The 21,365-nt window shown below is 39.0% G+C and overlaps 1 protein-coding gene across 1 annotated transcript in view; it reads left to right on the top strand.

Moving 5' to 3' along the window:
- Window positions 1-21,365, top strand: part of FBN2 (fibrillin 2) — a 260,908-nt gene that overhangs the window by 221,528 nt on the left and 18,015 nt on the right. The window contains exons 46-56 of the mRNA XM_059174478.1: window positions 139-255; window positions 2,107-2,235; window positions 2,670-2,789; window positions 5,678-5,803; window positions 8,079-8,231; window positions 9,012-9,077; window positions 9,358-9,483; window positions 10,067-10,186; window positions 11,155-11,277; window positions 11,985-12,116; window positions 20,732-20,857. Coding sequence (XP_059030461.1) covers window positions 139-255; window positions 2,107-2,235; window positions 2,670-2,789; window positions 5,678-5,803; window positions 8,079-8,231; window positions 9,012-9,077; window positions 9,358-9,483; window positions 10,067-10,186; window positions 11,155-11,277; window positions 11,985-12,116; window positions 20,732-20,857 — 1,338 coding nt within the window. The remainder of the gene's footprint in view (window positions 1-138; window positions 256-2,106; window positions 2,236-2,669; window positions 2,790-5,677; window positions 5,804-8,078; window positions 8,232-9,011; window positions 9,078-9,357; window positions 9,484-10,066; window positions 10,187-11,154; window positions 11,278-11,984; window positions 12,117-20,731; window positions 20,858-21,365) is intronic.

The following is a 21,365-nucleotide window of genomic DNA, read 5'->3' as shown; positions in this document are numbered from 1 at the left end:
AAAATGAACACGGGTTCCTAAGTATTAAATGAGGAAAATCTAAGTGAGTCAGTATTTTTTTAAAAAAATGTAAATGTGTAACCAGCTCTGTATTGCTGCTTAAAAATTGAATTCCTTGGAGCCACTATTTCTTTGTAGATGTTGATGAGTGTGAGCGACATCCATGTGGGAATGGAACTTGTAAAAACACGGTTGGATCCTACAACTGTCTCTGCTACCCAGGGTTTGAACTCACTCATAATAACGATTGCCTGGGTAAGTACTCTGTCCTCTGTGGCTACCGTTTGCTGTTGGCACAGTATACTGAAATAAGGAATAAATCCAAAGAGTAAATCAGATGTTTTATTATTAAAACACAAATAGGTGATAAAAGATATGTAATAACATTGACTAATTTCCAGTTAACTAAAGCTGTAGTACTGGTTTAAGTAATCACAAGACAGTCTGCTGTGTCGAGTACTTCTGTCAGTCAGTCATTTGGTCAGTGTGGGGGAGGGGTGACATGCAGATAATAGAAAATCTACTGGGATTGCTCTATGGTTTAGGGTGGTTTCTACCCCTTCAATGGGATCAGATATAGACCTGTCATTGTTTCAGTGCTATTGCAAGTTATTTCCTATAATTTATTCTTGTTTTATATGCAAATACTGACAGAGTGTCCAACTTAAAAACATGTTGTGTCTTTAAACTTCATTTTCTGTCAGCCTTTGAAACGAGGGATTCCTTTTCCCACAGAGAGGGGGAATTGGGGCTACGTCTCCACATTAGCCCTCAGAAACCTATTTGATTTCAATTTTGAACAACCGTAAATTTTCACAGGAAAGTGGAAGTGTCTGCTATGCATGGTACAGAATTTTATTGTGTGCCCCTAAACAACAATGATTAAAACAAGAATTAATAATGAGTAGGGGAGTTTCCTTAAGTCAGTGGAGAGCATGGTAGGAGGAAGCACGAACAGATGCTGAGCACATGTCTGTTTACCATACACAAGGCACTGTGCTGGTGTTTCATGGTGGACATTCCTTCATTCACATGGTCCCGTAAGGTATGTGACAGCAACACTGCCTGTCGACCATTCCAGACCAGTGCTGCTCACACCACCTCCAGCCTCTGATGTATGCCAGCACAGACTCCTCTCAGTTTTCGCTTTTCTTTTCTGTTTTTGTATGTATGTATGTATGTATGTATGTATGTATTTGAGAGAGCTCATGCACAGACACATGTGCATGTGAGTTGGGGGAGGGCAGACGGAGAGAGTGTTCAAGCAGACTCTGTGCTGAGCATGAGGTCCAATGGAGGGCTCGATCTTGGGACCCTGAGACCATGACCTCAGCTGAAATCAAAAGTCAGATGCTTAACCAGCTGAGCCACCCAAGCACCCCTGTTTGTATTTTTTTCCCAAATTCTGCTACTGTGAAAAAATTTAGAGCTAACGACATTTTTTTCAACTACCACCTTCTTACCAATAATTTCTCAGACCCTTTGTACAACCAGGGAGAACTAAAGACACCGATAATGGCTCTGATCTAAACACAGCCTTCAGAAACCTATAATAATTAATTGAGTAATTACTCCAATGTAGTCAGCCCTAAGTTTTGCTGAAACTTAAGATTTTTTTTCTTTCAAGTTCTTTACTTTGTCAGCAAAATACATGTTAGCAGTTCTAGAGTATATTTAATATAATTGATTTTTCTATATTTAATATGCTCTATTATCTGTGCTTTGAATAGTGTCAGCTTATCTCCACGTACAGTCATCTGCAAACTGGGCCATCAGGTTAAGTGTGTATACCGTCTGGTCTCCAAGGAAAGAAATAGTCTTCATTTGAAAAGAACAGAGAACTTCACCATAAACCTTCAGTTTTTATCTGGCTATAAATTTGAGTTCTATTAATATCAAAACTTGGGGGTTGAAATATAGTAGGGATCTCCGTGACTGTATTAGTCGCATACTGCTTCCACTGGGAGCTGTTTTTCTCTGTGTTGATGAGGATTGCAGTGAAGTGTATTTGAAAACGTGTGGCAGTCAATATGTTTTTACATTGGAACATGTAATAATATATGTGTAAGAGTTCTTTCTGAAAAGCTTATTCCCGTTTGCTTACAGATATAGATGAATGCAGCTCCTTTTTTGGTCAGGTGTGCAGAAATGGACGGTGTTTCAATGAAATTGGCTCCTTCAAGTGTTTATGTAATGAAGGTTATGAACTGACTCCAGATGGCAAGAACTGTATCGGTAACTATCTACCAAGTAAACAGTCTTTGTGTTGTGTTAAATAATAATGTGACTTTCCACCCCACTCCCCGCCAGCACACACTTGGAAACCCTCTAACATTTCATTCGATCATCTGATTATTTGACCAATATAAGATACCATGGGAAATTTGGGTGTAAGGAATATCACCAGCAATCGGGAATGGCTTGTCTGAAATGTTTTCATTGGAAGAGAGCTTGGGGATATCCATGACACCATAAAAGGAAACGAAACAACCCAGGAAAACCAGCCTCTTGCCAAATGAGTAATATGCAAGATGACAGAAGAGTATCTTAGGGCATGTTGTCCATAGTGACCCAACAGATCAGAGAGACCAAGTTGAATTCACATTAACATCATTTGGCAACAAGGACCTCATAGTTAAGTCATTTTTTTGTCTTGTTTCTCTTTAAAGATACTAATGAGTGTGTCGCTCTCCCTGGCTCTTGTTCTCCTGGTACCTGTCAGAATTTGGAGGGGTCCTTCAGATGCATCTGTCCCCCGGGGTACGAAGTGAAAAGCGAAAACTGCATCGGTAAGGTTAACACTTGTTCTGGGCTCCACGAAATATTCAGTCTGAGACCCAAGCCAGACCCTATAGCAGGACAGTAAATGCAAACCACAGCCTGCAGGCTCACCCACGGAATTAAACATAGCGCTACCTACAGCTGCTTCACTGAACCATCAGAATCGATTTGAAGGTAGAATGGTGGGAACAAAGCATTTAGGAACATGGGGTTTTTCATTAACAGAAATGTTACACCAGTCAAAGAATTTTCAGTGCACTCTTAATCTTTTTTCCAAATGTCAACAAGAGACTTTCTACTGAATTGAAAGAGAGTCTACAAAAATTGTAATCTTTGGCAACCAATTTTAAAACAGCTATTAAAGGTGTCTAGAGTCCTAGAAATGTGGAGCAGAAAATCTTGACCACGCTGTTGAGACATTTTTTTCCTTGGGAAGGCCTCATGTCAAAACAGAAAATATTAATCCATTTGTCGTGACAGATGTTTTTCTGCTGAAACTCCTCCAGCATACAAGAATACTGTAACCACATCAAAAGTTGGTCCCAGAATTGCCTGGTGAACATGATGAAGGCGGACCTTTTTACAGTTACTTAATTTCACTTTTATACAAATTATTTTTTACAGTCTTGTTGAAATTCAGAAGCACCATCCTAGTGTGGTTCTTCTAACATGAAATGATTACTGAGGGGTTTTTTGCCTTTGATTTATCCAATTTAAAAAAAATTGTGTAGTCCTACTGTTCACTTTCCAGGGACTCAGAACTGAAGGAGACAGTTTACTCCATTAAATTTAATTATTTTTCAGACCATGTGATTTCATATACTGGATACCCCAAGTCATTCCAGTTCAGTTTTTATATCTTTTCCCTTTCTTGATCTGCATACTGGGTGCATTGTAAAACTATCTGGTGTTTTTAATCCTTAAAACATAGTAAAGACTAGAAGCATCTTAATAACTTTCTTGAAAACTAAAATATCTTTCCTTTTTTTTTTTAAAGATTTTATTTATTTATTTGACAGACAGAGATCACAGGTAGGCAGAGAGGCAGGCAGAGAGAGAGGAGGAAGCAGGCTCCCTGCTGAGCAGAGAGCCCAATGCGGGGCTCGATCCCAGGACCATGAGATCATGACCTGAGCCGAAGGCAGAGGCTCAGGCGCCCCAGATCTTTCCTTTTTAAAATTTTCTTTATTCCATATTTAATCTCAGTTCTTCTTTAGCCCTATATTCCATCCTTTATGGGACAATGACAATAACAATGTGTCAGCAATTAGAAGGAAAAAGAAAACATGTATTTCTCTGTATCAGAAAAGCTCACCTACCTTTTCTCTTCATGAAAAAAAAAAATTGTGATTCAGTAACCTTTTATTCAACTGCATAAATTTTTTTTTCCTCATCCATCATTAGCAACACTCCTATTTTGCATCTCTGAAAAAATGATCTTAACTTCATTGTAAGACTTACTTTCTTTAGCCTAGAATCTTTTCTACCAATTTTACCCAGATGAAATGATTCTTACACACACTTACACAAACATACACATATCACACATGTACACACACACAAATTCATTACATCTTTCAGTGTGTGCTACATTGAATGATTGGCACCTTTTAGGTGCTGGGAATGTAAAATGATACACTCATACCTTTAGGTAACCAGAAAAGAAAAGACCTATTTTGTAATAGGTAAAGCTGCCTTATAAAGACATCCTTGCCATTCAGTGTGACAGATGTAAGAGCACAAGCTAGGGCTGTGAGGACAGTGGTTAAAAGAATGGCAAGTCAAGGAAGCTCATCCCAAAGGACTGGTGACTTTTGAGGTGGCTTCTAAATGTTGGACAGGAATTGACTAATCAGAGAAAGGAACAGAAGAGAGGTGCCTGGAAAACACAGGCACCCGGGGTGTGGGAAGGGGCAGTGAGTGGGCGCAGAAGACTGAACTCAGTCCTGCAGGCAGTGTGGAAAAGGGCAAGATTCGGTTTTTGGTTTTTGTTTTTTTTTAAAGAAAGGGCATGGTATGATTCACTAAAATTCTACAAATATAAACAGAGAATGTAGTATGTGCCTGACCCCGTGCTAGTCTGAGCAGGCAGCAGTGACCCGGACAGGTGTATCCTGTCCTTGTGGAGCTGGCATTCCAATGTGGCCAGAACTGTGTAACATTTCCTCACTCGGGATGATAACTCCCTAAATAAGGACTTCCGATGGGGGGGGGGGGGGCAAATATCACTGGTAAGGAATCCATATATACTTGAGGGACCCTTTCCAGGGTACCATGGGAATGATGAAATTCTCAAACCATGTCTGAGTCCCCTTGGTTCCATGGGCACAGATTTTCAAGTAGACAGCCTGGTGGCAGTGTGAGGGCACAAGAGGGAGACATGGCAGTCTATTAGAAGATTTACGGTAATCCTGGTGGCTGGGGAAGTTGAGTTTGAAAGCCCAGAAGAGGTGGAAGTGACAGGGCACATGCTGCCTGCATCTAGAGTACAGGAGGAATAAAGGTGATCTTAAACCGGATGGCCAGAGAGGATCATCAGAGAAGGAGACCTGTTGCAGCCGTGACACCACGTGACTAGGATACTGAACTGGTCACGTGGGATAAGAAGGTGGACTTATACACAGCCCTAGGGATCAGGTGCAGGGAGGTAGGGAGGTGGAGTTCTCTTGGGCGTCTGGGCTATGTGGTTGATTGAAACTGGATATAATCTTTGAATTCTGAAGAGATAATAGTTTCCTTTTAAAGAACAAGTTATACCTACACATTATATACTCTCGTTTCATATTAAATAATCAGTGGCTAGCAAATAGTGGTAGGATGGACAAATTGTTTATTTTCAAAGACTGAACAGTATATTGATTTACTTAAATTAATACATTCTCCTGCTCTTGTCCAGATATAAATGAATGTGATGAAGATCCCAACATCTGTCTCTTTGGTTCCTGCACCAATACTCCTGGGGGCTTCCAGTGCATCTGCCCACCTGGCTTTGTACTGTCTGATAATGGACGCAGATGCTTTGGTAAGCTTTGGAATGACTTCTCTGTCATCATTTGCTCTTAGGAACATCATAGCTAGACAGTAAACCCTCATGGAAGTGTAGGTCACTACAAAGTACATATCTATGGCAAATATGTCTAGGTTTAAAAAATTAGGTCTCAAAACTGTGTGCACTGGACACTTCTAAGGTATTTTGAGTTTTTGGATATGTTTCCACATTTTCTTTTTTTGGTCAAAAATCTTTATCTTAAATCTGAAAAATAACCTAAAACTCCTTTGCTTTCCTCTTTGGACACATGATTTTAAGTTTTAACTCTTGTGAATTACGCCTAAGATTTGAATTATGGGATATTGGCAAATTTATACATTTTTAATGAAATATACAAAGTCATATATATATACCAACATAACTTTTAAATTCAGGCTTCTAGAAAGCTAACTTAGAAGCCCACACTATATATACTGAGTAATGATATTGAGTGTTACAGTTATGAATGGATAGAAAGATTGTTGTTTTTTTTTTAAGATTTTTATTTATTTATTTGATAGAGATCACAAGTAGGCAGAGAGGTGGAGTGGGGGGAGGGGGAAGCAGGCTCCCTGCCAAGCAGAGAGCCCCACGCTGGGCTCGATCCCAGGACCCTGAGACCATGACCTGAGCCAAAGGCAGAGGCTTAACCTGCTGAACCACCCAGGTGCCCCTGGATAGGAAGATCATTTTTGTCTTGTGATGGGAGTTTAATTCGATGGCCCATCAGAGCCGCAGCTCAGACTCTATAAGTGAAGTATTATTTTAAATAGTAGAAACAACATTTATACATATTTGTGAAAAGATAGAACAATGCTTATACTGTATTTTTAATTTGTAGGCATAGTTCTCAAGCAGAAATTATCTATCCTTAATAGAGATGAACATAGATAAGCATCATAATGTTTGTTTATAACCAGATTACATATTAATCGACTTATTTATATTCTAACATCTTAGCTCTCAGTCTCATTCAATGAAGTTCTTGTACAATGAAGTTCTTGAATTTCTTTCCTATGCCTCTTTTTTCAAGGTAATAAATCTCAACGGAAATCAAATTAAGTTCTCTATGCTTTTTAACATCCTATTTGCAAACTGTTATCTTGTCTTACTGTGTACAAACAATATGCTAGAAGTAAAAGGAAAAATATTAACAGAGAATACCAATAAAATTAATTTTCCCAGGTCATAAAATCTAAGACCAATAAATCCACAATGAAGGGATTAAAAACGGTCAGCATTCATTGCTCTGTTATTTTTCATCACTTTCTGCTTTCTGGGCAATGCTTACAGCATTTCTACAGGACCATTTCTTCAGGCTCATGCATAGTGCTTGGCATCTAGTAACCTCTTTTAACTACAGTTGTTATTTTAATACCCTTCTCAGCACTGTCCATAGTGCCAAGCACCGAGCACAAGTGGGGCTCAATAAATTCTCACTATCAGATGTTTATTCATTGCCTGTCAAGCTGCCCACCCCAAGCTTTTAGATACCTGTGAAATAAAGCTGTATAAGACATACACACACACACACACACACACACACACACATACACACAAAATGGAAGTAAATTAAATTTGACTTTACTTATGCTATCTGAACCTAACACATAGTAGACAAATCATTTTTTTTTTACTTTTATGCATTTATATGCTAAAGGAGAGAGGAGAAACATTGCTTTAAATCTAGAGAGACTGAGTATATTATACGATGGAGTATAGAGGGTTGGACTGCTTTGACCACCATGTCATATTGGCAATTTTCAAAGGTTGTATGGAAATCTGAGCCTGTTTCCACATTTTCTAACATCATATTGAAAAATTACTATTTTATTCACTTATTATTATTATTGCCTCACAGTTCCATTTGTTGTTGGTATAGATTTTTTTCTGGACACCGGTATATGAGTTGCTTTTAATGTGAATGGATTTACTGAAAGTTATGTAGAATATTTTTGTTAGGTGATTATGTAACAGTAGAAGAAGAGACAGGGAAATAATCTTACTGCTGAGCATCACTTCTCAGGTTTCCTAGAGACATTATAAAAACATTTTAAACATTTTAAATAATTACACCAGATTTTATAGACAGTTCAGTGTAAGTTGGCATGTGAAATCAGCCATGGAGGTTTTCCAGACCTTTCAGTTGCTAATCTGATCTGCACCATGTGTTCATCCCATGAGAAACCTTCCATCAGAAACAGTTACACACAGAGTACTCTTCTTACTGACCCATAAGGAGGCCTGTGATGTTTGCTTTCTTGACTAGATACCCGCCAGAGTTTCTGCTTCACAAACTTTGAAAATGGAAAGTGCTCTGTACCCAAAGCTTTCAACACCACCAAGGCCAAATGCTGCTGTAGTAAAATGCCGGGAGAGGGCTGGGGGGACCCCTGTGAGCTGTGCCCCAAAGATGACGAAGGTGAGAACTACCACTTTGTGCGGTTTGGGAATGACTGTCAGCCACCTTAACTGTATGTAACTGATGGATATTTTGAAGACGAAATTCGTCCCTCATGTCTAAACTATAAAGTTCCCTGCACACCCCTGTCTGAGGGACCCCATCTCCACTTGTGTATTCAGCATGTGTGGTCATAGCTAGAGTTCCCATTACTTCATTCCCCTTTTGCCCCCTGCCTGAGGTTAGCAGTGCTTGCTTTCAGTGGAATTAATTTGAGATGTGCAGGGCAGGAGATGTATTCCCAACTGCTGCATGGATCCCACGTGGGGATCGGATCCCAGGCTGCAGCTCTCAGAATCTTACATAAAATGGCGAGGAGCTGAGTCAGCACAAGGGCCATTTATGGGATGAGACCAAGAGCCTCCCACGTCTTGTGTTCCTGCAGCCTAGGTGTAGGGTGCTTCCCAGCAGGCTCAGAACTAGCTTGGTCTCTAGGTCGACGTCGCTCCCCTGTGTCCTGGGCAGAGGGGGCTCTGGCTGCTGGGCATTAAAGGAGCAAACATATAGAAACAGCCCTTGGTAGGCAACACCCTGGGAGGCACTGGGCAAGCCTAGGTGACCTGCTCTAAGTAGTCTCACTGTTGCTTTTGAAATAAATCATAACAATAAAATAAGGCTCTTGTTAAAAGCAGTTTTGTACATGAAGAATAAGTAGGATTTCAAGTATACCATTAATCATTTCTGAAGTTCTCCGATAGCTGAGACTCTTCAATAATGGGGAATTTGTGTTCTTCTCTATAGTTGCTTTCCAGGACTTGTGTCCTTATGGCCACGGAACAGTTCCAAGTCTTCATGATACTCGTGAAGGTGTGGTTTGATGTATTTTATTCCTATAATATTTTTATATAAATTGTACATTTATTCTATAAATCATTTTACTATATAACATACTGTATATTTTAATGTATACATACAGTATTATATATTGTGCATTATATTTATCAGGCTACATTGTATACAAAATGTAAGTATCTGATAAAAGAAATGTTTATATGTTTTATAAATTTCAAATATCTGTTAACAGATACACAGGGTTTTGATGTATCTTTTTATATTGAGGAAATTTATGGATAATTCTTTATTTTAGATGTCAACGAATGCCTTGAGAGCCCAGGCATTTGTTCAAATGGTCAGTGTATCAATACAGATGGGTCTTTTCGCTGTGAATGCCCAATGGGTTACAACCTGGATTATACTGGAGTACGCTGTGTGGGTGAGTGCTGACTCCACATTACACACTTGGAAAGTTCTAATTCTCATATTCTAGGCACCCCTGAGTGGTGGAAGGATTTACAGAGCCAGTATCAGTAGCTAGTAACTGCTTTTTCTTCTCCCGCCTTACATTTTCCAGTAGATCTGGTTTATGTGAATATGGAGAGAGTTGCCCAACCTGTGCCTTCAACCAAATAAACAAACTCTGACGTGCCTAGAGCTTTATAGTTGCCAAAACCAGTAATGGGAAAGAGCTCCATTTTACCTTATGGCTTTCCACACCTGCTCTTGTAGCAGAAGATGACACCCCACTATGGGTTTGTGACTTTTAGGGGTGGCTGTCTGGGGACTCGGAGCTTGACACACCTGATCCCCAGGGCTCCTCTGCACTGAATTAAGGCCAGCCAGCCATCCAAGACCAAGGAGGGTGCAGAGTTGGGTGTGCCCTGTAGAGATCCCGGAAATGTGTGCAGGCCAGGTTAGTTTAGATTCAGCTGTAGAGTTCGGTGATTAATCAGTTGCACATAACATATGCTCATATTAAACTAAAACTCTGCAAATTGTTTGGCACTTTCTCTTCTCAGATACTGATGAATGTTCCATTGGCAATCCATGTGGGAATGGTACATGCACCAATGTTATTGGGAGTTTTGAATGCAACTGCAATGAAGGCTTTGAGCCAGGGCCTATGATGAATTGTGAAGGCGAGTGATACTTTTCTTAATTATTATTTCTATAGAAAGTGTTTCTCATTGTCTCAGCTTTTACTTCTGTGGCTTTGATATTCTACTGATGATTATGTTCATCACAAATATCTTTTCCTTTACCCTGGTGAGCATAGTTCTAGTTGCTACTTTAAAGCCCTTGTCTGGCAGCATCTTGGTCACCTCAGAGTTGGCATCTCTGGTGGTATTTTTCACTTGAAGTTGGCATTCCATTTTCTTGGCTCCTCAGCAGGTTAGAGAATTTGGGATTATACCATGGATGTTGTGAGTGATATCTTTGGAATCAGTTGTATTACTTTGAAGAATGTTGATGCTTTTGTTTTAGCAGGCAGTTAACCTCGGTGAACATAAAAGCAGAGTGTTAGGCTTACGGTAGTTAGTGGTTCAGATTTCAGTTTCTTTTTTAAGCCCCAGTGTGGCTAGCTTCTTTGATTTTGCCCCATACATGCATGGTTAAGTTAGCAACATAGGCCTTTATGCCAAAAAAAAAAGTGTGTCTTTATCTTTGGCCCTCTCCTATCTGGGGCTCCCCATCACTCTTGAGCAGCCTTGGTTGCCCCTAGATCCCTTCCTGATTGCTCTGGATAGAAGCTCAGGAAGTTTCTACTGAAGATATACCTGCCAGGTGCTGCTCCTGCCAGAACTATGGCCATCCACAGGGTAATTTCAGAAAAAATAAAAATAAACAAAGAAAAAAACTAGGAATTTATGTCTTGTTTGTTTGCTGAGTTTCAGCTCATCACTAGGAACTACTTCAGGTAGTTGTTTCTGTTTTTGTTTTTGTTTTTAGTTTATAGTTGCTACTTGTTAGAGGATGAGTTCGTAGGTTACCACTTCTCTATACCAGTGTTGGGAGTTCTGTTATCTTACTGCTTTCTCTATGACCAGTATCATGTAAACAATTACAACTGTAGGCTCAGGACATGCCTGCCTGTTTCCTTGATCAGATATCAATGAGTGTGCCCAGAACCCACTGCTGTGTGCTTTCCGCTGCATGAACACCTTTGGGTCCTATGAATGCACATGCCCGATTGGCTACGCCCTCAGGGAAGACCAGAAGATGTGCAAAGGTAAGGCAGCGGGAAAGAGAATAGTTAACACTACATTTGCCACACTGGAAATGTATTTTAATGATCTTATAGTTCTTTACTATCTTCTTCTAGAGTTTATAGACATGTATATGACATTTTGCTGGTAGATTCCCACACTAGATAACAAGACACTGGATGGTCTACCCCAGCAAGTCAAAGATAAAACAGATTGAAGAGCCCACCATTGTCACACTCTTGGGCTCTTACTAAAGCAAAGATTGCCTTTCCTGAACTACTCTTTTTACTGTATTATTTATTTAAATTCAGTTAGCCAACATGTAGAACATCATTAGTTTCAGCTGTAGAGTTCAGTGATTAATCAGTTGCACATAACACCCAATGCTCATCACATCTTGTGCCCTCCTTAATCCCATCTCCCAGTTACCCCATCCCCCCACCCACCTCCCCTCCAGCAACCCTGTTTGTTTCTTACAATTCAGAGTCTCTCATGGTTTTTCTCCCTCTCTGATGATGTCCCATTCAGTTCTTTCCTGAACTTCCTGTCATTAGGACCAATGCCGAAGCTTTCATAAATCTAGAATATAGCTAAGAGTTGGAAGAGACTTGGCTCCTCCTTTCTCTATCACACAGTAGCATTTTAAGAGCCAGGAACCCAAAACTAGACCAAAATCCAAAACAGTAGACTGCTCCTAAGAGTTTTGTTTTTCATTGCAAATATTTTCTAGATCTGGATGAATGTGCTGAAGGGCTCCATGACTGTGAGTCTAGAGGCATGATGTGCAAGAACCTGATCGGCACCTTCATGTGCATCTGCCCACCTGGCATGACACGACGGCCAGACGGAGAGGGCTGTGTGGGTAAGCTGCACGGCGCGGTGTCTCCTTACTCAATATGCCTGCCTCGAGACAGACTGACCATACTATGCAAGAACCATCCTCACTTCAGGCCAATTCTTTTTCTAGCTCTTTCAAGGCTGTTCTGTAGCTGGAATTCTTCATTTTGGGGGCCGTGCCTGTAGAATGTGGTTTGGATCATTCAGTGCCAGTGAGGCCTGTCCTTGCTTTCATCCTTCTATGTCCTGTAAATTTAAAACACTTAATGGAGAAGTGTAGGACAACTCCTTGAAACAATTCTGCTTGTGTAGCAAAATAGAGGAGTGGGTGTTCTTATTTTGTATCATCCCATCAGTGAGGAGAGGAAGAGGCAGATCATCTCCAGACATCGTCACAGGTTGGGTAGGTCTGTGACTTGGCCGTATTGTTTGTAACATACTTGGACCTCAGTTAATTCATGTGTAAGTGGAGGAGGTGAGGCTGGCTTTGGGAATCTAAAATGTTTGGTTTTGTGGTACATGTCACAGTCTCCTCTAAAACGTACAATGGCCGTGGCCATGGCCGCCTGGCCCGTTTATCTCAGCATTTGTTTCCCCAAAGTGCTGGCACCTGGAATGGTGCAATCCAGTTTTCTTCCTCCTTGAGAAGAGATCATTCCCCCATCTTTCTTTCTTTTCTTTTTTTTTAGTAGACTGACTTTTTTTTTTTTTTAAGATTTTATTTATTTATTTGACAGAGAGAGATCACAAGTAGGCAGAGAGGCAGGCAGAGAGAGAGAGGAGGAAGCAGGCTCCCTGCTGAGCAGAGAGCCCGATGCGGGGCTCAATCCCAGGACCCCAAGATCATGACCTGAGCCGAAGGCAGCAGCTTAACCAATGAGCCACTGAGGCAACCCTCCCCCATCTTGAATTAAGAATCTTCTGTTAGGATCCTAGCCTCCAATCCCTTGAAAATTGTGGGGGTATATGGAGGGACATATGAAGATAGTGAAAAATGTCTTATTTTGGAGAAAAAGATCACAAAATAAGATTTCTGAAAAATTAACCTATCAGTGATTGCCTGGTACTAGAAGCCACAACTGGAGAGTAGCTACAAAAGGACACCAGGGACCTCTTTGGGAGCTGGAAACTTTTTTTTTTATGATGCTATTTGTGGGCTCTTTTTTTTTTTTTTTTTAATTAACATAGAATGTATTATTTGCTTCAGGGGTACAGGTCTGTGAGCCATCAGTCTTACACAGTTCACAGCACTCACCATAGCACATACCCTCCCCAATGTCCATAACCCAGCCACCCTATCCCAAACCCACCACCCGCCAGGAACTGTCAGTTTATTTTGCAAGATTAAGAGTCTCTCATGGTTTGTCTCCCTCCCGATCCCATCTTGTTTCATTTCTTCCCTCCATCCCGCCCATTACCCCCGACCCTGCCTCTCAAATTCCTCATATCAGAGAGATTACATAATTGTCTTTCTCTGATTGACTTATTTCACTTAGCATAATACCCTCTAGTTCCATCCATGTCATTGCAAATGGCAAGATTTTGTGGGGTTTTTGATGGCTGCAATAGTATTCCATTGTGTATATATACCACATGTTCTTTATCCATTCATCTGTTGATGGACATCTAGGTTCTTTCCATAGTTTGGCTATTGTGGACATTGCTGCTATAAACATTCAAGTGCCTGTGCCCCTTCATATCACTACATTTGTATCTTTAGGATAAATACCCAGTAATGCGATCGCTGGGTCATAGAGTAGCTCTATTTTCAACTTTCTGAGGAACCTCCATACTGTTTCCCAGAGTGGCTGCACCACCTTGCATTCCCACCAACAGTGTAGGAGGGTTCCCCTTTCTCCACATCCTCTCCAACACCTGTTGTTTCCTGACTGGTTAAGTTTAGTCATTCTGACTGGTGTGAGGTGTTATCTCACTGTGGTTTTGATTTGTATTTCCGTGATACCAAGCGATGTGGAGCACTTTTTCATGTGTCTGTTGGCCATCTAGATGTCTTCTTTGCAGAAATGTCTGTTCGTGTCTTCTGCCCATTTCTTGATTGGATTCTTTGTTCTTTCAGTGTTGAGTTTGATAAGTTCTTTATAGATTTTGGATACTAGCCCTTTATTTGATAGGTCATTTGCAAGCATCTGGGAGATGGAAATTTCTAAAAGTGGATTGTGGTGATGACTGCACAACTCTGTAACTTACTAAAAATCACTGACTTGTGCACTTAAGATATGCAGATTTTAAGAGTCACTTATAAAAATATATGTTTATAAAAAATAAAAAATTAATAAAAAAAAAGATATGCAGATTTTATAGCAAGTAAATTACATCTCAAAAAAGCGATTTGAAAAAGTGAATCTAACACAGGAGGAGAGATACAAGGATATTCACTCCAACTTTTTTCATAGTAACAACAACAACAACAAAAAGGACTAGAAAACAACCCAAATGCCCATCACAGGAAGACAGTGAAATAAACATGGCATTTCGATACTGTTAGATGTCACACAACAGGATCAGGGGAGTATGTACATGTGTATATACGGAAGTAGAACTCTAAATGTCTACTTACAAAACAATACATAATATGTCATATTTTAAAGAAAATTATAATGCTATGTTTTTTGGAGGTATGTATGTAAGCAAGTGAATACACAGGAAAAATTTTTAAATTTTTGCAGAAGATAAACCCCACTTCACAGAAGGAATTACCCTGAGGGAAGATACTAGGATTAGAGGGTACTACTCTAAAGCGAATTCAAACTTATCTGTCGGTTTTAATTTTTTACAAAACAGTGGAATTTGTGAATTACATGTGTAGTATAAAATTAATTTTTAAATGTCTGCAACAACTGATGGGATTGATTTCACAGTTTCTCTTAATCTCTTAGGTATTTCATTCTATATACACTACTTATTAAAGTTAAAAATAGATGACACCAGAGGTACAGTTATGCAGTGGTTCCTTCAGAAACACTGTTCTCCCACAATCTGAAAACCTAGAAGATTCACCAGACTCCTGAGCCATGTTTACAAACTCCCATATGTTTCTCAGAGTCTCACGTGGCTCAGATGCTAACATGCTTGTAATGGTAGGGTACAAGGGGACTGTATGAAAGATAACGTTAACCATCCTTCCTTCCTAGAGTACATGAGATCCATTTCGTTTCCTTCTCTTTAATTTTTTTCTAAATGCTTTGAGTGTATATGTGTGTTTGAATTTCATCTGGCTACAATACTTAGAAATGTTTTTTTAATACCTGGAAAATTTTTATTTTTATAACCAACGAAATTTTACTTTATACAGTCACTACAATTACCTGTGAATTTCCTGGGAGCAAGGGAACAGGCACTGGGACCACATCAGGAACCCAGTTTTCTGGTCCTAGATGTGCCATAAATGAGCTGGGTAACTTGAAAGAGGCTAAATTCTCTTTCCCTCAGTCTCCTCCTCTGTGGAGTGAGAAACTACATGATTTGCGTGGGAGGAGGTAGAGGAGAAGGGTTTTAGCTCTAATATTTATGACCCCATGTGCTTGGTTTTTCAAAGAAAAGACGTAGGGCAGCATTATACATTTTGAATTTCTTCATTGTTAAAAGGTGCTACAGAAGATACAGATTCTAAAACATTTCTGATACTCGGGCTTTCATGACACGATGCCGGTAGCGGAACCTTCTGTAGAGCTTTCTTTGATCATCAGAAAACTCTTTGTGGCAAAGTTCCATTTCATACAGACATGTTTTTATAGTTAGAAATTCCATTATAAACAGCCAAATTATTATTATAAATAAAAATTTATTTATTTTTATATAATTATTTTTATATAATAAAAAATTATATATTTTGAATAGTTATCCCTCATCAGATACAACAGATGAAATTTGATTCTGCAATATACTATGCCCAGTAATTATTTTTAAGTAAATTTTTTAAATAAATAAATGAATAGGAAAACCTAATAAATAGAAAATTTTTGCCCAGATCATTAAATTTTAATGAAAATGTTAACAATACTACTGGTTATTCATTTTGAAATGAATAAGATTTATTTCAAAATGAAGTTTGAGGGGTGCCTGGGTGGCTCAGTGGTTAAAGCCTCTGCCTTCGGCTCAGGTCATGATCCCAGGGTCCTGGAATCAAGCTTCACATCGGGCTCTCTGCTCGGCAGGGAGCCTCCTCCTCTCTCTCTCTGCCTGCCTCTCTGCCTACTTGTGATCTGTCTGTCAAATAAATTAAAACATCTTAAAAAAAATTTATAAAAAAAAATGAAGTTTGATAGATCAGTGAGGGGAAGGAAGGCTTTGCTTTTAAGATAATGGAATTTTTTTAAAAAACGTTCCCTCACTCCATCTCCTGAAGATTTAGAAATACAGCTGAGGAGGGAAGAGTGTTATTTATTTAAATGAGGAATGGTCCAAATATGGTCTCTGAAGAATATCTTTCAAATATTATAAAATCTCAATCAAAAACACTGAAAAGGCTCAGTGACATATTCTTCCTTAGACTTTAACAGAATACAGATACCTTTCAAAGTAACTGCCCCAAGTTAAGAGTTCATCCAGCAGCCTTTGAGTAGAAGATTGGGAGCGCACGTGAATGAGAGAAACATTAAATGTTTCTGTAGAAGCCTAGTTCCACACTGAGTGTGAAGAGGGAAAATAGTTGACATGCTAAGAACTTTACTCAGAGCCACAGTGACGTCCTAAATTACCAAGAAACTTGGTATGTACTGTTGGCGGGAACGTAAACTGCTAAGGCCACTAGGTATGGATTTTGGGTTTCCTCAAGAAATTAAATATAGAACCACCATATAACCCAGCATTCCCACTTCTGGGTATATACCCAAAGGAGAAAAGCATTATCTTAATAATGAACTCCACTGTAGCATTATTGGCAATAGCCAAGGTATGGAAACATCCTAAGTGTGTATGAACAGACAAGAAAACACACACACATACACACACACACACACACAGAGGATTCAGGGAATCCTGTCATTTGTGAGAACATATGAATGAACCCAAAGGGTAATGCAAAGTGAAATAAGCCAGAAAAATACATGGTATCACTTATATGTGGAATCTAAAAAGATAAAAATAAACACATTGAACTTACAGAAATAATGGAGAAAAATATTTGCCAGGGGCTTCTGGGGATAGTGGGGGATGGGGGAGAAAGGGAGAGGCTGGTGAAAGTATACAAACTTACCTGTATAAGATGAATAAGATCTAAGGATCTAATGTGTGATGTGGCAACTATAGCTGATAACACTGTACTATGTAACTGAAATTTGCTAAGAGAACAGAACTTAAATATTTTCACACAGAAAAAGGGCAAATATGTGAGGTAATAGGTGCACTAAATCACTCAAGAGAAAAATCCTTTAACATTATCCCTCAATAAATCTGGAAATAAGAACAAAAATGGAATCAGAGTGCTGAGCGGGAAAAAGGAAAAAGAAATGTGTCCTGAAGGGGAACACAGATGAGGTGCTAGATTTAGTGGTATATGACGTTATTAAAAGAGATAGTTTTTTAAAGATGGAAGTTACTAGAAAATGTGTGTTGAGAGAATAACTCATTAAAAAGGGAGAACTGTGAACTCTTGGAAGGCAATCCAGAGTACAAGTGCAAAGACTGACCTTTGAGAAAAAAACAGAAAATCTTTAACTGTTGAAAAAGACAAGAGGTGGAAAGTGAGGGCCACACAGATGGTTGGTAGTGGAGAGATGGAGGAGTTCTTGTCTCTGTGTGCGGTAGTCATTGTACAAGGTGGGAGTATGGTGGATATATGAAGAAATACAGTAAGGTTGTCAAGGGAGTATTAGTTCCCATTAGAGATTTGAATCATGAGTTAAAGTGACACCTGTTCTGTTCGTGGGTTTGTCATGCTGCATAGACAGAGCTAAGTGCACAAAGACAAGAGCGGTGAACAGTACCACGGTCTCTTGCTGGCAGACATGATGTGATTGAGAAATTTTCAAAGGATGAAACACGGAATGTTAGAAATTAGAATTTCATAGGTGGTGCAACATCACACCAAGATATGCCCTAGTGAAATTACAAATGTCAACAACAGAAAAAAGAAAAGAAAAAGGTTACCAGAAGATACTTCTGTTGGCTTTAGGCAACTAGGCAGAAAAGGAAAATGCCTACCAGGTAGGAAGAAGATCAAGACACTTTCTTCAGGTTCTCACACTATCTCTCATGCCAATGGTAGCAGAGAAAACGTAATCTAAAATTATGAGACATATTAGCAGTCTTTCAGACATGGAGTTATACATCATCAGACATGGAGCAACTCCTTCAGAATGTCCAACAAGAGCCCTTCTTAAAATAATTCAGACTATGAAAATACAATCAAAATAAAGATGAACAACATCAGGGATAGCATTAGATCAAGAAGGCAGACTTCGAACCCTCAGATTCTAGAGATAACAGACACCCACCATTTTTTAAATCCATAACTTAGTTCAGTATTTTTGTATATACTTTAATATTCCCATAATAAATTTTTTTTTTCTAAAAGGGAAGGAAAATTTCACCAAGACACAACGTGGTGAATTTTAGGATGCCAAGGGCAAAGTGAAAACCCTTAAACTTTCAGAGAGAAAAGTCATATTTCCTGCAAATGAACAGTAACACTGGGTAAAAGGAAACAATATTTTTCCTAAGATTCTAAGGAAAAATAATTTTGAACTGAAATTCTATACTCAGTCTAGTAAGAAAATAAGACATTATCAGAATCGTATTCTAGAGTATTTACCACCCACACACCATCTGTGAAAGGATTACCAAACTATATACTCCAATATTTTGTTTTATTAATCCAAAAGGATGGAGTACTATGCATAAGCAATGGTAAGCCAAGGAACCAGGAAACCTCATGATTTGGTTTACAAAAATATGGATGGCACATTAAAGAAAATACCTAACAGACCAAAATTTCTAGATCACAGCAGTGTGGCAGGTGGCACCGGGAGAGAGCAGAAGGAACTCATGCCAGAGACGTGTGAAACTGGTTCTTGTTAAAACTGATAGGAAAGTATTCATTACAAATACGTATTGAAGCTTTTTATGGTTATCACTGAAAGGACAGAAAGATTATAATTTCCAGACATGAGATGGAGACAAGAGGAAGGCATAGAAAGCTAGACTATTGTAAGAAATCCTGAGGAAGGGAGGACAAGAGCATGGTAGATATAAAACAAAATAAAATGACAGGTAAGAATCCGAACACATCAGCAGTCACAAAAGAGAAGAATAAACTGCTATTCAAAAGGTGGACGTACTTTTTAAAACTCCTTTAAATCCACTTTGGTGCTTTTTCTAAGAAAGGTACCAAGTCAAAAGGTGACATAGATCGACAATAAAGGGATAGAACAAAACACTGAGGGCAAATACTGATAAAAAGAAAGCACAAGCAAAATAAACATCAACAAATTAAAGATTAAAAATTAAGTATAAAGATGAAAGCAGTTTATCAAAAAATCTCATTATCATGAGCTCCTTTATGTTCATAATAACAGAGCTTCAAAAAAAAAAAAGGGCCCCAAGCAGAATTTTACAGAATATCAAATACAGTAAGGACAAAAGAGATTTTTTTTTTTTAAAGATTTTATTTATTTATCAGAGAGGGGGGGTGGAGAGAGAGCACAGGCAGAGGGAGAAGCAGGCTCCCTGCCAAGCAAGGAGCCTGACGTGGGACTCGATCCCAGGACGCTGGGATCATGACCTGAGCCGAAGGCAGCTGCTTAACCAACTGAGCCACCCAGGCGTCCCAAGGACAAAAGAGATTTTAATAAAGAAGTTTTGCTCTAATTTATCACCAACCAAAAGAGCATTACTACCTAAATTTCTTCCCTCACTAGTGGCTCTCATACATCACACTGCTCCTGTGACTTCACTCAAAGCTAATCTGGAAGCTTAACCTTCATCCCTGCCTGTGTGGCTTTAGCCCTACTCTCTACCCATCCCTAACACCTCCCACTGCTCTGCTCCCAGCCTCTCTCTCCTGTCACAGGGTGTCCTGGCACCCTCTTCCCCATAGTTCTTTTCCACCTAGTCTGGTATCACAGGGCAAGTCTAGGGCTTATGGAGGCCAATTTTCATCAAACACCATCCCTTTCCAGCAAGAAGTAGAGAGGGAAAAAGGAAAACACTTTGTTAAGAAAGAATCCCCTAAAATAAAAAAATAAAAATAAAAATAAATAAATAAAAAAAAAAGAATCCCCTAGAAGGAAGAAGTTAAAAATAAACCTATATTCATATAGGATTGGCTTTTTATCCCATCATATTAGTATTTTGGTGAGGAAGTTTTAAATAAAAGATAATCCACTCGAGGATAATTTGATTTTTTTTGTTTGTTTTGTTTTGTTTTGTTTTAAAGATTTTTATTTATTTATTTGAGAGAGAGACAGTGAGAGAGAGCATGAGAGGCGAGAAGGTCAGAGAGAGAAGCAGACTCCCCATGGAGCTGGGAGCCTGATGCGGGACTCTATCCCAGGACTCCGGGACCGTGACCTGAGCCGAAGGCAGTTGCTTAACCAACTGAGCCACCCAGGCGCCCCTCGAGGATAATTTGAAAATAGTAATTTTATAATCTCATTATTCACCCTATTTGTTTTCCCAAAGATGAAAATGAATGCAGGACCAAGCCAGGAATTTGTGAAAATGGGCGCTGTGTTAACACTATCGGGAGCTACAGATGTGAGTGTAATGAAGGATTTCAGTCAAGTTCCTCAGGCACCGAATGCCTTGGTAAGTGACAACTGAGTGTATTTTACCTGGTAAATAAAACATCTGTTTTATGATGTCATCACAGAAGAGCTCTATGTACATATTCTTGCCTGCTAAAAAAAAAATCCCCCAATCTGAGTAATCCATATACTTCTTAAAGGTACACATCTATCAAAATGATGTATTTCTGTGCATGTGCGTTGTATGCACATCTATGCATAATGTAAATAGCCATCTTAAATAAAGTCTTTCCAAAATTAAGATTAATTAAGCTTTATGGAAAATGTGACTTTAGTAAAACTTACATCAGGAGATGATTTAATTCCAAAAGAAAATATTTGCTATGTGAGGTAAGCTTTGCTGCATTAGTAATATTAAAGCAAATGCCACACTTCAAAAACACAGTGAAGGTCAGTTTTTATTTTATGATGCAGAAAAAATGTTTTACAAAATATTTTCCTGTGGAGAATATAAATTTCGGACTTATGTTGTATTTTAATTGCTAAAATGCATACATTATAAACCATTT

The sequence above is a fragment of the Mustela lutreola genome, chromosome 5, assembly GCF_030435805.1.
Source record: "Mustela lutreola isolate mMusLut2 chromosome 5, mMusLut2.pri, whole genome shotgun sequence".
Lineage (NCBI taxonomy): Eukaryota > Metazoa > Chordata > Mammalia > Carnivora > Mustelidae > Mustela > Mustela lutreola.
Note: the sequence above shows the minus strand (reverse complement) of the source record. Positions and strands in the feature narration are given on the sequence as shown.